Source organism: Anomaloglossus baeobatrachus, chromosome 12 (genome assembly GCF_048569485.1).
Source record: "Anomaloglossus baeobatrachus isolate aAnoBae1 chromosome 12, aAnoBae1.hap1, whole genome shotgun sequence".
Classification (NCBI taxonomy): domain Eukaryota; kingdom Metazoa; phylum Chordata; class Amphibia; order Anura; family Aromobatidae; genus Anomaloglossus; species Anomaloglossus baeobatrachus.
Window position 1 is genome coordinate 25,493,478 of NC_134364.1, and position 17,442 is coordinate 25,510,919.

Here is a 17,442-nt window from a genome sequence, read left to right on the forward strand (position 1 = left end):
ACTGGGGAGGGCTGGGAGGACTAGACATCACTGGGGAGGGCTGGGAGGACTAGACATCACTGGGGAGGGCTGGGAAGACTAGACATCACTGGGGAGGGCTGGGAGGACTAGACATCACTGGGAAGGGCTGGGAGGACTAGACATCACTGGGGAGGGCTAGGAGGACTAGACATCACTGGGGAGGGCTGGGAGGACTAGACATCACTGGGGAGGGCTGGGAGGACTAGACATCACTGGGGAGGGCTGGGAGGACTAGACATCACTGTGGAGGACTGGGAGGACTAGACATCACTGGGGAGGGCTGGGAGGACTAGACATCACTGGGGAGGGCTGGGAGGACTAGACATCACTGGGGAGGGCTGGGAGGACTAGACATCACTGGGAAGGGCTGGGAGAACTAGACATCACTGGGGAGGGCTAGGAGGACTAGACATCACTGGGGAGGGCTGGGAGGACTAGACATCACTGGGGAGGGCTGGGAGGACTAGACATCACTGGGGAGGGCTAGGAGGACTAGACATCACTGGGGAGGGCTGGGAGGACTAGACATCACTGGGGAGGGCTGGGAGGACTAGACATCACTGGGGAGGGCTGGGAGGACTAGACATCACTGGGGAGGGCTGGGAGGACTAGACATCACTGGGGAGGGCTGGGAGGACTAGACATCACTGGGGAGGGCTGGGAGGACTAGACATCACTGGGGAGGGCTGGGAGGACTAGACATCACTGGGGAGGGCTGGGAGGACTAGACATCACTGTGGAGGGCTGCGAGGACTAGACATCACTGGGGAGGGCTGGGAGGACTAGACATCACTGTGGAGGGCTGGGAGGACTAGACATCACTGTGGAGGGCTGGGAGGACTAGACATCACTGTGGAGGGCTGGGAGGACTAGACATCACTGTGGAGGGCTGGGAGGACTAGACATCACTGTGGAGGGCTGGGAGGACTAGACATCACTGTGGAGGGCTGGGAGGACTAGACATCACTGTGGAGGGCTGGGAGGACTAGACATCACTGGGGAGGGCTGGGAGGACTAGACATCACTGGGGAGGGCTGGGAGGACTAGACATCACTGGGGAGGGCTGCGAGGACTAGACATCACTGGGGAGGGCTGCGAGGACTAGACATCACTGGGGAGGGCTGGGAGGACTAGACATCACTGTGGAGGGCTGGGAGGACTAGACATCACTGTGGAGGGCTGGGAGGACTAGACATCACTGGGGAGGGCTGCGAGGACTAGACATCACTGGGGAGGGCTGGGAGGACTAGACATCACTGGGGAGGGCTGGGAGGACTAGACATCACTGGGGAGGGCTGGGAGGACTAGACATCACTGGGGAGGGCTGGGAGGACTAGACATCACTGGGGAGGGCTGGGAGGACTAGACATCACTGTGGAGGGCTGGGAGGACTAGACATCACTGTGGAGGGCTGGGAGGACTAGACATCACTGGGGAGGGCTGCGAGGACTAGACATCACTGGGGAGGGCTGGGAGGACTAGACATCACTGGGGAGGGCTGGGAGGACTAGACATCACTGGGGAGGGCTGGGAGGACTAGACATCACTGGGGAGGGCTGGGAGGACTAGACATCACTGGGGAGGGCTGGGAGGACTAGACATCACTGTGGAGGGCTGGGAGGACTAGACATCACTGTGGAGGGCTGGGAGGACTAGACATCACTGTGGAGGGCTGGGAGGACTAGACATCACTGTGGAGGGCTGGGAGGACTAGACATCACTGGGGAGGACTGGGAGGACTAGACATCACTGGGGAGGGCTGGGAGGACTAGACATCACTGGGGAGGTCTGCGAGGACTAGACATCACTGGGGAGGGCTGCGAGGACTAGACATCACTGGGGAGGGCTGCGAGGACTAGACATCACTGGGGAGGATTATATATCACTGGGGAGGATTATATATCACTGGGGAGGATTATATATCACTGGGGAGGATTATATATCACTGGGGAGGATTATATATCACTTGGGAGGGCTGGGAGAAATATAAGGACATTGCTAGGGGTTCTGACATACCAGGGGGGCACAGGCAGCAGTGTGGAGGCCGCAGGGGCATAGGCAGCAGTGTGGAGGCGACAGGGGCACAGGCTGCCGTGGGGAGGCCACAGGGGGACAGGCTGCCGTGGGGGAGAGTGAGGAGCACAGGCTGCCGTGGGGGAGAGTGAGGAGCACAGGCTGCCGTGGGGGGAGAGTGAGGAGGATGAGACGCTGCACGGAGCACAGGCTGCAGTGGGGATGTGCAGGGGCACACACAGGCATGGGAGCACAAACACACCTGTCGGACGCTGAGGTAGTAGCTTCTCTTCTGTGGAAAAAGAGCGAGTTGAGCGCTTACTCCACCCACAAAGTACGTCCTCACGCTAGCATGAGGACGTAAGCCATACAGGGTTTAAAGGGCCAGCAGCAAGCAAGACGCTGCTGCCTCCCGAGCTCTGTGGACTGTGGAATGTGCCCGGGGGCCGCAGAAAAGGTCATGGCGGGCCGCATACGGCCCGCGGGCCGGAGGTTCCCCACCCCTGTTCTAGACTATCACAGAAAGTGGCTTTTCTGGTAGCGATCACATCTCTTCGGAGAGTGTCTGAGCTGGCAGCACTATCATCCAAGGCTCCCTTCCTGGTCTTCCACCAGGACAAGGTAGTGCTGCGCCCCATTCAGGAGTTTCTCCCGAAGGTGGTATCCTCTTTTCATCTTAATCAGGATATCTCGTTGCCTTCGTTTTGTCCTCATGCAGTTCATCGGTATGAGAAGGATTTACATTTGTTAGATCTGGTGAGAGCACTCAGAATCTACATTTCCCGCACGGCGCCCTTGCGCCGTTCGGATGCACTCTTTGTCCTGGTCGCTGGTAAGCGCAAAGGGTCGCAGGCTTCTAAGGCCACCCTGGCTCGATGTATCAAAGAACCAATTCTTGAAGCCTACCGTTCTGCTGGGCTTCCGGTTCCATCAGGGCTGAAGGCCCATTCTACCAGAGCCGTGGGTGCATCCTGGGCATTGCGACACCAGGCTACGGCTCAACAGGTGTGCCAGGCAGCTACCTGGTCGAGTCTGCACACTTTCACCAAACATTATCAGGTGCATACCTATGCTTCGGCGGACGCCAGCCTAGGTAGAAGAGTCCTGCAGGCGGCAGTTGCCTCCCCGTAGGGGAGGGCTGTCTTGCAGCTCTAACATGAGGTATTTCTTTACCCACCCAGGGACAGCTTTTGGACGTCCCAATCGTCTGGGTCTCCCAATAGAGCGCCGAAGAAGAAGGGAATTTTGTTACTTACCGTAAATTCCTTTTCTTCTAGCTCTTATTGGGAGACCCAGCACCCGCCCTGTTGTCCTTCGGGATTTTTGGTTTGTTTGCGGGTACACATGTTGTTCATGTTGAACGGTTTTCAGTTCTCCGATGTTACTCGGAGTGAATTTGTTTAAACCAGTTATTGGCTTTCCTCCTTCTTGCTTTTGCACTAAAACTGGTGAGCCAGTGATCCCACTGGGGGTGTATAGCCAGAAGGGGAGGGGCCTTACACTTTTTAGTGTAATGCTTTGTGTGGCCTCCGGAGGCAGTAGCTATACACCCAATCGTCTGGGTCTCCCAATAAGAGCTAGAAGAAAAGGAATTTACGGTAAGTAACAAAATTCCCTTCTTCTTGATCACTCCGACTTCAGAGATACAGTCCAGAAACACCGAGCTTTTCCAGATAAGCGCTTTACTAAGCGCCTTAATGACACACGTTATCCCTTCCCCCCTGACGTAGTCAAGGGTTGGGCTCAGTGTCCCAAGGTGGATCCTCCAGTCTCTAGACTGGCGGCTAGATCCATAGTTGCAGTGGCAGATGGTGCATCACTCAAGGATGCCACTGACAGGCAGATAGAGCTCCTGATGAAATCCATCTATGAAGCTATTGGCGCGTCCTTTGCTCCGGCATTCGCAGCCGTATGGGCACTCCAAGCTATCTCAGCTTGTCTGTCTGAGATTAATGCAGTCACACGTGCCTCTACTCCGCAGGTTGTGTCCTTAACCTCTCAGGCATCGGCGTTTGCGTCCTACGCCATGAATGCTGTCCTGGACTCTGCGAGCCGTACGGCGGTAGCATCCGCCAATTCGGTGGCAGTCCGCAGGGCCATGTGGCTACGTGAATGGAAGGCAGACTCTGCTTCCAAAAAGTTCTTAACCGGGTTGCCATTTTCTGGCGACCGCCTGTTTGGCGAGCGATTGGATGAAATCCTTAAACAATCCAAGGGAAAGGACTCGTCCTTACCCCAGTCCAAACCAAACAGACCTCCACAACGGAAGGTACAATCGAGGTTTCGGTCCTTTCGGCCCTCAGCCAGATCTCAATTCTCCTCGTCCAACAGGCCACAGAAGGGTCAGAGGAACTCCGATTCATGGCGGTCTAAGTCACGTCCTAAGAAGACCGCCGGAGGAACCGCTCCCAAAGCGGCCTCCTCATGACTTTCGGCCTCCCCAAACCGCATCCTCGGTCGGTGGCAGGCTCTCCCGCTTTGGCGACGCCTGGTTGCCACATGTCCAAGACCGATGGGTGAGAGACATTCTGTCTCACGGTTACAGGATAGAGTTCAGCTCTCGTCCTCCGACTCGTTTCTTCAGAACATCTCCGCCCCCCGAGCGAGCCGAAGCTCTTCTTCAGGCAGTGAGCACTCTGAAGGCAGAAGGAGTGGTGATCCCTGTTCCCCTTCAGCAATGGGGCCACGGTTTTTACTCCAACTTGTTTGTGGTGCCAAAAAAGGACGGATCTTTCCGTCCCGTTCTGGACCTAAAACTGCTCAACAGACACGTGAAAACCAGGCGGTTCCGGATGGAATCTCTCCGCTCCGTCATCGCATCAATGTCCCAAGGAGACTTCCTAGCATCAATCGACATCAGGGATGCTTATCTCCACGTGCCGATTGCACCAGAGCATCAGCGCTTCCTGCGTTTCGCCATCGGGGACGAACACCTTCAGTTCGTGGCACTGCCTTTCGGCCTGGCGACAGCCCCACGGGTCTTCACCAAGGTCATGGCAACAGTGGTAGCAGTCGTACACTCTCAGGGACACTCGGTGATCCCTTACTTAGACGATCTCCTAGTCAAGGCACCCTCTCGGGTGGCATGCCAACACAGCCTGAACATTGCTCTGGAGACTCTCCAGAGATTCGGGTGGATCATCAATTTCCCAAAGTCAAAATTGACACCGGCCCAATCACTGACATATCTCGGCATGGAGTTTCATACTCTCTCAGCGATAGTGAAGCTTCCGCTGGACAAACAGCGTTCACTACAAACAGGGGTGCAATCTCTCCTTCGAGCCCAGTCGCACCCCTTGAGGCGCCTCATGCACTTCCTAGGGAAGATGGTGGCAGCAATGGAGGCAGTTCCTTTTGCGCAGTTTCATCTGCGTCCACTTCAATGGGACATTCTCCGCAAATGGGACAGGAAGTCGACGTCCCTCGACAGGAACGTCTCCCTTTCTCGGGCAGCCAAGGCCTCCCTCCAGTGGTGGCTTCTTCCCACTTCTCTGTCGAAGGGGAAATCCTTCCTACCCCCATCCTGGGCTGTGGTCACGACGGACGCGAGTCTGTCAGGGTGGGGAGCGGTCTTTCTCCACCACAGGGCTCAGGGTACCTGGACTCAGCCAGAGTCCTCCCTTCAGATCAATGTTCTGGAGATAAGGGCAGTGTATCTAGCCCTAAAGGCGTTCCAGCCGTGGCTGGAAGGCAGGCAGATCCGAATTCAGTCGGACAACGCCACGGCGGTGGCATACATCAACCACCAAGGCGGCACACGCAGTCGGCAAGCCTTCCAGGAAGTTCGGCGGATTCTGCTGTGGGTGGAAGCCACAACCTCCACCATCTCCGCAGTTCACATCCCGGGCGTAGAAAACTGGGAAGCAGACTTTCTCAGTCGCCAGGGCATGGACGCAGGGGAATGGTCTCTTCACCCGGACGTGTTTCAAGAGATCTGTTGCCGCTGGGGAACGCCGGACGTCGATCTCATGGCGTCTCGGCACAACAACAAAGTCCCGGCATTCATGGCACGGTCTCAAGATCACAGAGCTCTGGCGGCGGACGCATTAGTTCAGGATTGGTCGCAGTTTCGACTACCTTATGTGTTTCCTCCTCTGGCAATGCTGCCCAGAGTGTTACGCAAGATCAGGTCCGACTGCCGCCGCGCCATCCTCGTCGCTCCAGACTGGCCGAGGAGGTCGTGGTACCCGGATCTGTGGCATCTCACGGTGGGCCAACCGTGGGCACTACCAGACCGACCAGACTTGCTGTCTCAAGGGCCATTTTTCCATCTGAATTCTGCGGCCCTCAACCTGACTGTGTGGCCATTGAGTCCTGGATCCTAGCGTCTTCAGGGTTATCTCAAGAGGTCATTGCCACTATGAGACAGGCCAGGAAACCAACGTCCGCCAAGATCTACCACAGGACGTGGAGGATCTTCTTATCCTGGTGCTCTGATCAGGGTTTTACTCCCTGGCCATTTGCTTTGCCCACTTTTCTGTCCTTCCTTCAATCCGGAATGGAAAAGGGTTTTTCTTCGGCGCTCCATTGGGAGACCCAGACGATTGGGTGTATAGTACTGCCTCCGGAGGCCACACAAAGCATTACACTAAAAAGTGTAAGGCCCCTCCCCTTCTGGCTATACACCCCCACTGGGATCACTGGCTCACCAGTTTTCTGCTTTGTGCGAAGGAGGTCAGACATCCACGCATAGCTCCACTATTTTTAGTCAGCAGCAGCTGCTGACTATGTCGGATGGAAGAAAAGAGGGCCCATACTAGGGCCCCCAGCATGCTCCCTTCTCACCCCACTTTTGTCGGGTGTTTGTTAAGGTTGAGGTACCCATTGCGGGTACGGAGGCTGGAGCCCACATGCTGTTTTCCTTCCCCATCCCCCCTCAGGGCTCTGGGCGAAGTGGGATCTTACAGGTCTCCAGGCACTGAGACCGGGCTCCATCCACAGACCCAGAGAACCTGCTGGATATGGAGCTGAGTATCGTCAGGGACAGGCCCTGCTACATTAAGGTACTCTGTGTCCCCGTACACATCGCGCACACACACACCAGCATTGCTGGGAGTGTTAGTGCGCCGGGGGCAACAGCGCGGAGCGCTCGTGCTATTATTCACTACAGCTTTGCTGAGTGACTTTATGTATTGGGAACTGCCGCGCCGGCCGCTGCTGGGTGTTTTTTACATTGGCGCGGCTGGGACTTGTGGTGCGCCGGGGACTTCCGCGCTGGCCGTGCACATGGACGGCCGCGCTTATTACTCGAGTCCCCGGCTTTGCGGCCTAGTTTTCGTTTCGTTCCCGCCTCCAGCCCTGCCAGTCAGGGGTGAGGCGGGACGCTGTACAGATAGTCAGCGCCGAGGGCTGGAGTCTGCTTTGCATTCTCCAGCCCCCTTCACTGGACACAGTGGGACGCCAGTTTCCCGCTCTTGTCTGGGGCACGCCCACGGCCCGCCCCTCGTCACACGAGCTGGAGAAGGACGCCGGCAGCCATTCCTGCACGCAGTCCGAGCTGGGGAACGGAGACATGCTCTGGGCAACCACTCACAGGGCTCTGGCGACCACACACCCGCGTTATAGGCGGGCGGTAAGCAGCACCTGAAGTGCTGACCCCACTAAATACCGAAGTGTCCATTTGTAGTTTATGCTTGTATGCTATACACTGCACTGTACGGTCGCTATCTTTGGCTATATGCCCTCCTAGATGGCGAGAAAACAGCAGCAAAAAAGCAAGGGTGCTAAGGCACAGTTTTTCTAGGCTGCTTGTATTGCATGCGCTGAAGTGTTCATTTGTACTTATGCTTGTATGCTATACATTGCACTGTACGGTCGCTACTCTTGGCTATATTCTCCTAGAGGGCTGGACAACAGCAGCAAAAAAGCAAGGGTGCCAAGGCACAGGTTTTCTATGCTGCTTGTACTGCATGTGCTGAAGTGTTCATTTGTACTTATGCTTGTATGCTATACATTGCACTGTACGGTCGCTACTCTTGGCTGTATTCTCCTAGATGGCTGGACAACAGCAGCAAAAAAGCAAGGGTGCCAAGGCACAGGCTTTCTATGCTGCTTGTATTGCATGTGCTGAAGTGTTTATGCTTGTATGCTATACATTGCATAGATGGCTAGAATACAGCAGCAAAAAAGCAACACAGGCTTTCTATGCTGCTTTTCCTGCATGTGATACTGTTCCACCGGCAGGTTCCACTGACCCCCATTGTGTGCAATGCACCCCTGTAGCACTTGGTCAGCCGGGGTCTCTACTAGAGGTGGCCAAAGGAACCACCTGTGAACCCTGTCCAGGGACAGGGACGGAGTTGCAGTTTCGGCTGATAGATTGTCATGGGATAGAGACTTTGCAGTCCAGACAGGCCATGGGCAATCTTGATTAATGCTCCCTGGCCACCCTCATTTGGAACATAATCAGTGCTCCGGGGGGGTCCCAGGCATTCCAGGGTGAAGGCTCTGACACGGACGGCAGTCCCAGACAGCCTAAGCTAGCTCGCTGGGTGCGGCACTCGGCTTCATCACTGGTCAAGGTCCCAGCGGGAGGACTCTCTGTATGATGAGGCAGACGTAGCTGATCAGGGCTTTGGTCCTGACATCGCTCTCAATCCGGATACACCGGATGGTGACGCCATAGTGAATGATCTTATAGCGTCCATCAATGGAATGTTGGATATTTCTCCCTCAGCTCCCCCAGTGGAGGAGTCAGCTTCACAGCAGGAGAAATCCTTTTTCAGTATCTCATGCGTATATTGAGTACTTTTCTGGCCACGCTGACTTCAGAGAAGCAGTTCAGAAACACCACGCTTACCAGATAAGCGTTTTCTCCAAACGTATTAAGGATACACGTTATCCCTTCCCCCTGACGTGGTAAAGCGCTGGACCCAGGGTCCAAAGGTGGATCCCCCAATCTCCAGGCTTGCGGCTAGAGCCATAGTTGCAGTGGAGATGGGACGTCACTTAAAGATGCCATTGACAGACAGATGGACCTCTGGTTGAAATCTGTCTGTGAAGCTATCAGCGTGTCGGTTGCTCCGGCATTCGCAGCCGTATGGGCACTCTAAGCTTTTTCAGCTGGTCTTGCGCAGCTGGTCTTGAGCACATGTACATCTGTGCCGCAGGTGGTGTCCTTAACCTCGCAATGTCTGCATTGCGACTTACCCTAGTAATGCTGTCCTGGGGGGACAGTCGAGGTTTCGGTCCTTCCCAGGCTCGGGCAGGTCCCAATTGTCCTCGTCCAAAAGGGCTCAAAAGGCTCAGAGGGGCTCAAATTCCGGCCGGGCTCAATCACGCCCAAGGAAGGCTGCAGGAGGAACCGCTACCAAGGCGGTCTCCTCATGACTTCAGCTCTCTCTCTCCGCATCCGCGGTTGGTGGCAGACTCTCCCGCTTGGCGACATTTAGCTGCCGCAGGTCACAGACCGGTGGGTGAGAGACATTGTGTCTCATGTGTACAGGAAACCCCCCCCCCCCCCCCCCCCCCCCCACCGAGCCGAGGCTCTTCTGCAGGCAGAAGGAGTGGTAATCCCTGTTCCTCTTCAGGAACAAGACACGGTTTTTTCCTCTAATCTGATTGGGGTGCCAAAAAAGGGTGGCTCTTTCCGTTCCGTTCTGGAACTAAAACTGCTCACCAAGCACGTGAAGGCCAGGCGGTTCCGGATGTAACCCTCCGCTCCGTCATTGCCTCAATGTCTCAAAGAGATTTCCTAGCATCAATAGATATCAGGATGCTTATCTCCACGTGCCGATTGCTCCAGAGCACTAGCGTTTGCTACGTTTCGTTATTGAAGACGAGCATCTTCAGTGCGTAGCCCTGCCCTTCGGTCTGGCGACAGCCCTACGGGTTTTCACCAAGTTCAGGGCAGCAGTGGGAGCACTCCTGCACTCTCAGGGTCACTCTGTGATCCTTACTGGGACGATCCACTTGTCAAGGCACCCTCTCAAGAGGCATGCCAACACAGCCTGAACGGGGCGCTGGAGACTCTCCAGAGTTTCGGGTGGATCATCAACTTTTCAAGGTTACATCGGGCACCGACCCAATCGCTGACATATCTGGGCATGGAGTTTCAAACTCCCTCAGCGATAGTGAAGCTTCCGCTGGACAAGCAGCGTTCACTACAGACGGGGGTGCAGTCTCTCCTTCAAGGCCAGTCACACCCCTTAAGACGCCTCATGCAGAGGCAGTCACTTTCGCGCAGTTTCATCTGCGTCCACTTCAATGGGACATGCTTTGCCAATGGGTTGGGGAGTCGACGTCCCTAGACAGGAACGTTTCCCTTCTCAGACGGTCAAGGACTCTCTTCACAGGAGTCCATCCTTCGGATCAATGTTCTGGAAATCTGGGCAGTGTATCTTGCCCTGCAAGCCTTCCAGCAGTGGCTGGAAGGAAAACGGATCCGAATTCAGTCGGACAATTCCACAGCGGTGGCAGACATCGCCCACCAAGGCGGAACACGCATCGCCAAGCCTACCAGGCAATCCGGCGGATTCTGACGTGGGTGGGGGACAGAGCATCCACCATATCCGCAGTTCACATCCCGGGCGTAGAAAATTGGGAAGCAGACTTCCTCAGTCGCCTGGGCATGGACGCAGGGGAATGGCCTCTGCACCCAGAATGGTGTCAGGAAATCTGTAGCAGCTGGGGGATGCCGGACGTCGACCTAATGGCGTCTCGGCACAACAACAAGGTCCCGATTTTCATGGCGCGGTCTCACGAGCAAAGAGCTCTGGCGGCGGGCGCCCTAGTTCATGATTGGTCGCAGTTCCAGCTACCCTATGTGTTTCCATCTCTGGCACTGTTGCCCAGAGTGCTACGCAAGCTCAGCTCCGCTTGCCACCGCGCCATCCTCGTCGTCCCAGACTGGCCGAGGAGGTCGTGGTTCCCGGATCTGTGGCATCTCACGGTCGGCCAACCGTGGGCACTCTCAGACCGGCCAGACTTACTGTCCCAAGGGCCGTTTTTTCCACTGAATTCTACGGCCCTGATCCTGACTGTATGGCCATCGAGTCCGAGATCCTGGCGTCTTCAGGATTATCTCAAGACGTCATTGCCACCATGAGACGGGCTAGGAAGCCGACGTCTGCCAAGATCTACCACAAGACGTGGAAGATATTCTTATCTTGGTGCTCTGCTTCGGGAGTGTCTCCCTGGCCATTTGCATTGTCTCCTTTTTCCTCCCTTCCTGCATCTGGATTGGGAAAAGGTTTGTCGCTCGGCTCCCTTAAAGGACAAGTCGCAGCGCTGTCGGTATTCTTTCAGAAGCGCCTAGTATGACTTCCTCAGGTACGCACGTTCCTGCAGGGGGGTTATCACATTGTCCCTCCGTACAGGAGGCCGTTAGACCCATGGGATCTGCACAGGGTATTAATTGCTCTCCAGGAGCCGCCCTTCGAGCCTCTGAGGGATGTTTTCACTTTCTCGACTTTCACAGAAAGTGGCCTTTCTGGTAGCGGTCACGTCTCTTCGGAGAGTGTCCGAACTAGCAGCGCGGTCATCCAAAGCTCCCTTCCTGGTGTTCACCAAGATAAGGTAGTGCTGCGTCCGATCCCAGAGTTTCTCCCTAAGGTGGTATCCCCTTTTTATCACAATCAGGATATCTCCTTACCTTCCTGTTATCCATTTCATCGATATGTAATGGCTTGCATTGTTGGATCTGGTGTAGAGCACCCAGAATCTACATTCCCGCACGGCGCCCCTGCGCCGCTCGGATGCACTCTTTGTCCTTGTCACTGGTCAGCGCAAGGGATCGCAGGCTGCAAAATCCACCCTGGCTCGATGGATCAAGGAACCAATTCTGGAAGCCTACCGTTCTGCGGGGCTTCCGGTTCCATCAGGGCTGAAGGCCCATTCTACCAGAGCCGTGGGTGCGTCCTGGGCATTACGACACCAGGCTACGGCTCAACAGGTGTGCCAGGTAGCTACCTGGTCGAGTCTGCACACTTTCACCAAACATTATCAGGTGCATACCTATGCTTCGGCGGATGCCAGCCTAGGTAGAAGAGTCCTGCAGGCGGCAGTTGCCTCCCCGTAGGGGAGGGCTGTCTTTGCAGCTCTAACATGAGGTATTTTTTTTACCCACCCAGGGACAGCTTTTGGACGTCCCAATCGTCTGGGTCTCCCAATGGAGCGCCGAAGAAGGGAATTTTGTTACTTACCGTAAATTCCTTTTCTTCTAGCTCCTATTGGGAGACCCAGCACCCGCCCTGTTGTCCTTCGGGATTTTTGGTTGTTTTTCGGGTACACATGTTGTTCATGTTGAATGGTTTTCAGTTCTCCGATGTTACTTCGGAGTGAATTTGTTTAAACCAGTTATTGGCTTTCCTCCTTCTTGCTTTTGCACTAAAACTGGTGAGCCAGTGATCCCACTGGGGGTGTATAGCCAGAAGGGGAGGGGCCTTACGCTTTTTAGTGTAATGCTTTGTGTGGCCTCCGGAGGCAGTACTATACACCCAATCGTCTGGGTCTCCCAATAGGAGCTAGAAGAAAAGGAATTTACGGTAAGTAACAAAATTCCCTTCGTCTCTCGGCTCCCTTAAGGGACAAGTCTCTGCGCTCTCTGTGTTTTTTCAAAAGCGTCTAGCCAGGCTTCCACAGGTACCCACGTTCCTGCAGGGGGTTTGCCACATAGTCCCTCCTTACAAGCGTCCGCTAGAACCCTGGGATCTGAACAGGGTGCTAACGGCTCTTCAGAATCCACCCTTCGAGCCAATGAGGGATATTTCTCTTTCACGCCTTTCACAGAAGGTGGTCTTCCTAGTAGCAGTCACATCACTTCGAAGAGTGTCTGAGCTAGCAGCGCTGTCATGCAAAGCCCCCTTCCTGGTGTTTCACCAGGACAAGGTGGTTCTGCGTCCGGTTCCGGAATTTCTCCCGAAGGTGGTATCCCCTTTTCATCTCAATCAGGATATCTCCTTACCTTCTTTTTGTCCTCATCCAGTTCACCAATGTGAAAAGGATTTGCACTTGTTGGATCTGGTGAGAGCACTCAGACTCTACATTTCTCGTACGGCGCCCCTGCGACGCTCGGATGCGCTCTTTGTCCTTGTCGCTGGCCAGCGTAAAGGGTCGCAGGCTTCTAAGTCAACCTTGGCTCGGTGGATCAAGGAACCAATTCTGGAAGCCTACCGTTCTTCTGGGCTTCCGGTTCCTTCAGGGCTGAAGGCTCATTCTACCAGAGCCGTGGGTGCGTCCTGGGCTTTGTGGCACCAGGCTACGGCTCAGCAGGTGTGTCAGGCGGCTACCTGGTCGAGTCTGCACACTTTCACGAAACACTATCAAGTGCATACCTATGCTTCGGCAGATGCCAGCCTAGGTAGGCGAGTCCTTCAGGCGGCGGTTGCCCACCTGTAGGAAGGGGCCGTTTTACGGCTCTTTTACCGAGGTATTCTTTTACCCACCCAGGGACTGCTTTTGGACGTCCCAATTGTCTGGGTCTCCCAATGGAGCGACAAAGAAGGGAATTTTGTTTACTTACCGTAAATTCCTTTTCTTCTAGCTCCAATTGGGAGACCCAGCACCCGCCCCAGTTCCCTTCGGGCTGTTGTTTTTTTGTGTACACATGTTGTTCATGTTGAATTGTTCCTTTGGTTCATGGTTTTCAGTTCTCCGAACATCCTTCGGATTGAATTTACCTTAGACCAATTTATAAGTTTCCTCCTTCCTGCTTTTGCACCAAAACTGAGGAGCCCGTGATGCACGGGGGGGTGTATAGGTAGAGGGGAGGGGTTTACACTTTTAAGTGTAATACTTTGTGTGGCCTCCGGAGGCAGAAGCTATACACCCAATTGTCTGGGTCTCCCAATTGGAGCTAGAAGAAAAGGAATTTACGGTAAGTAAACAAAATTCCCTTCTTTCAGCTCTTTCCACAGATTCTCGATTGGGTTCAGGTCTGGACTATGACTTGGCCATTCTAACACCTGGATACGTTTATTTGTGAACCATTCCATTGTGGATTTTGCTTTGTTTGGGATCATTGTCTTGTTGGAAGACAAATCTCCGTCCCAGTCTCAGGTCTTTTGCAGACTCCAACAGGTTTTCTTCAAGAATGGTCCTGTATTTGGCTCCATCCATCTTCCCATCAATTTTAACCATCTTCCCTATCCCTGCTGAAGGAAAGCAGACCCAAACCATGATGCTGCCACCACCATGTTTGACAGTGGGGATGGTGTGTTCAGGGTGATGAGCTGTGTTGCTTTTACGCTAAACATATCGTTTGGCATTGTGCCCAAATAGTTTGAATTTGGTTTCATCTGACCAGAGCACCTTCCTCCACATGTTTGGTGTCTCCAGGTGGCTTCTGGCAAACTTTAAACAACACTTTTTATGGATATCTTTGAGAAATGTATTTCTTCTTGCCATTCTTCCATAAAGGCCAGATTTGTACAGTGTACAATTGATTGTTGTCCTATGGACAGACTCTCCCACCTCAGCTGTAGATCTCTGCAGGTCATCCAGAGGGATCATGGGTCTCTTGGCTGCATCTCTGATCAGTCTTCTCCTTGTTTGAGATGAAAGTTTGGATGGACGGCAGGGTCTTGGTAGATTTGCAGTGGTATGAGGCTCCTTACATTTGAATATGATCGCTTGCACAGGGATTCTTAGGATGTTAAAAGTTTTGGAAATCTTTTTGTAACCAAATCCGGCTTTAAACTTCTCCACAACAGTATCACGGACCTGCCTGTTGTGTTCCTTGGTCTTCATGATGCTCTGTGTGCTTTATACAGAACACTGAGACTATCACAGAGCAGGGGCATTTATACAGAGACTTGATTACACACAGGGGCTTATATTTATCATCATCAGACATTTAGGACAACATTGGATCATTCAGAGATCCTCGATCAACTTCTGGAGTGAGTTTGCTGCACTGAAAGTAAAGGGGATGAATAATATTGCACGCCCCAATTTTCAGTTTCTTTTCTATAAAAGTTTAAAATAAGTAATAAATATTGTTCCTCTTCACAATTGTGTCCACTTGTTGTTGATTCTTCACCAGAACATTAACATTTTTATCTTTGTTTGAAGCCTGAAATGTGGGAAAAGGTTGAAAAATTCAAGGGGGCTGAATACTTTTGCAAGGCACTGTGTATAAGTTTAGCAGTCGCCAATGTTTTATTTGCGATTTATATAATGTACTTTCTATCTACACCAGGTTTCTCGTTGCTACCTGCAAGTACTTGGAGGAGCATGTACAGACCGAAGGACTTTTTCGGAAGTCTGGGTCGGTTGTGAGGCAGAAACAGCTGAAGGTAGGCGCAGATCCTTACACTGAATGTTCAGGTATTGTATTGTTGTAGGTTTTATTTCTGCGCTGTGTAATAATACAGCACTTTCCATATAAAGAACACTGGTGCGATCTGTCATACACGAGCCTGTGTATAGCGGTGGAGGTGTCCTACACGGTGCTATATTCCTGATCTGTACATAAAGTAAAATAAGAGTATTCAATAAGAAGTGGAAATGGAGCCTGTTTTATTGCACTTTCCACAGGCAAAGCTGGAAAAAGGAGAAGCGGGTCTCTCGGATGCGCCCCCGTACGATGTTGCTTGCATCCTCAAGCAGTTTTTCAGAGAATTGCCGGATCCCGTCCTGCCTGCGGATCTCCAGGACGCTTTGTTCAAGGCTCAGAATTTGGGAAGTGATGAGGAAAGGACCTCTGCAACTATGCTCATCTCCTGCCTAATGTCCGACCAGACCGTGTCCGTCCTGCGCTACTTCTTCAACTTTCTTCATTCTGTGTCTGTGAGGCAAGTATCGTTATGGTGTTAGAGTACATATTTTATTTTTCTTTGTCGCTCCATTGGGAGACCCAGACAATTGGGTGTATAGGCTATGCCTCCGGAGGCCGCACAAAGTATTACACTAAAAGTGTAAAGCCCCTCCCCTTCTGCCTATACACCCCCCGTGCTCCCACGGGCTCCTCAGTTTTTTGCTTTGTGCGAAGGAGGCAGACATGCACAGCACATCTCCACAGATTAGTCAGCAGCAGCTGCTGACTATGTCGGATAGAAGAAAAGAGGGCCCATAACAGGGCCCCCAGCATGCTCCCTTCTCACCCCACTCTTGTCGGCGGTGTTGTTAAGGTTGAGGTATCCATTGCGGGTACGGAGGCTGGAGCCCACATGCTGTTTTCCTTCCCCATCCCCCTTAGGGCTCTGGGTGAAGTGGGATCCTATCGGTCTCCAGGCACTGAGACCGTGCTCCATCCACAGCTCCTGAGGACTCTGCTGGATAGGAGCCGAGTATCGTTCAGGGACATGGCCCTGCTACTTTGAGGTACTCTGTGTCCCCGTGGGGACCGCGCACAGCAACACTCCAGCATTGCTGGGTGTGCTAGTGCACCGGGGACCGCGGCGCTGACTGCGTTTGTGCCATTACACACTGCAGCGTCGCTGAGTGTGTTAGTGTATGGGGACTGCCGCGCTGACCGCCGCTGCCATTGTTATCACTGCGGCGCGGCTGGGACTGTTAGTGCGCCGGGGACTTCCGCGCCGACCGCGCTTATACGGCGGCCGCGCTTATAACTCGAGTCCCCGGCTTTTGCGGCCTAGTCTCTTTTTCTTCCCGCCCCCAGCCCTGCCAGTCAGGTGAAGGGCGGGACGCTGTACAGGACGGCAGCACTGAGGGCTGGAGCATGCTTTACATACTCCACCCCCCTCACTGTGCACAGTGGGGCACCAGTTCCCGCACTTTCTGGGTCACGCCCACGGCTCCCTCCTCTCCTCAGGACGCCGGCAGCCATTCCTGTCAGCTCCCCTGACGCTGCAGAGGGGAGACAAGCTCTGGGGGACCCAGGCAGGGATTCTGGTGGCCACACAACCGCTTCAAGCGGGCGGTAAGCAGCTCCTGAGGTGCTGGCCCCACTAGTGCAGAAGTGTAATTATAGATTATATGTTTATAGGCTATACTTTACACTGTATGGTGCACAGTTGATTTCTGGCTGTATACCCTATTGTGTTGCTCAGGGGAGACAACAGCATGGCACCCACAAGAGGCAGGGGTGCCAAAACACAGGCTTACTATGCTGCCTGCGCCGCATGTACGACCTCGCTACCGGCAGGTTCCACTGACCCTCATTGTGTGCACTGCTCGGCCCCTGTGGCACTTACTCAGCCGGAGCCTCTGCTAAGGGGGGCCCAGTGGGAACCACCTGCTAACACTGTCCAGGTGACAGGGACGGAGTTTACAGTTTTTACTGAAAGGCTTTCTGAGACTATGGCTAAGATACTAGAAGCTTTGCAGTCCAGACCGGTATCTCAGACCATGGGCACTGTGGAATCATTGTCCCCTGGTTCCCCTCAGTTGGAACAACACTGTTCCCCCGGGGTGTCTCATAGATCCCAGGGTGAGGTCTCTGACACGGACCGCAGCCCCAGACCGCCTAAGCGAGCTCGCTGGGAAATCCCCTCGACCTCATCACAT

The 17,442-nt window shown here is 53.9% G+C and overlaps 1 protein-coding gene across 3 annotated transcripts in view; it reads left to right on the forward strand.

The window, feature by feature from the left end:
* The window catches only part of LOC142257967 (neuroendocrine protein 7B2-like), a 229,620-nt gene that overhangs the window by 23,839 nt on the left and 188,339 nt on the right, over positions 1-17,442 (forward strand). For all 3 annotated transcript variants that reach the window (XM_075330307.1, XM_075330305.1, XM_075330306.1), the window contains exons 3-4: positions 15,173-15,269; positions 15,511-15,767. In XM_075330307.1, the coding sequence (XP_075186422.1) occupies positions 15,173-15,269; positions 15,511-15,767 (354 nt within the window). The remainder of the gene's footprint in view (positions 1-15,172; positions 15,270-15,510; positions 15,768-17,442) is intronic.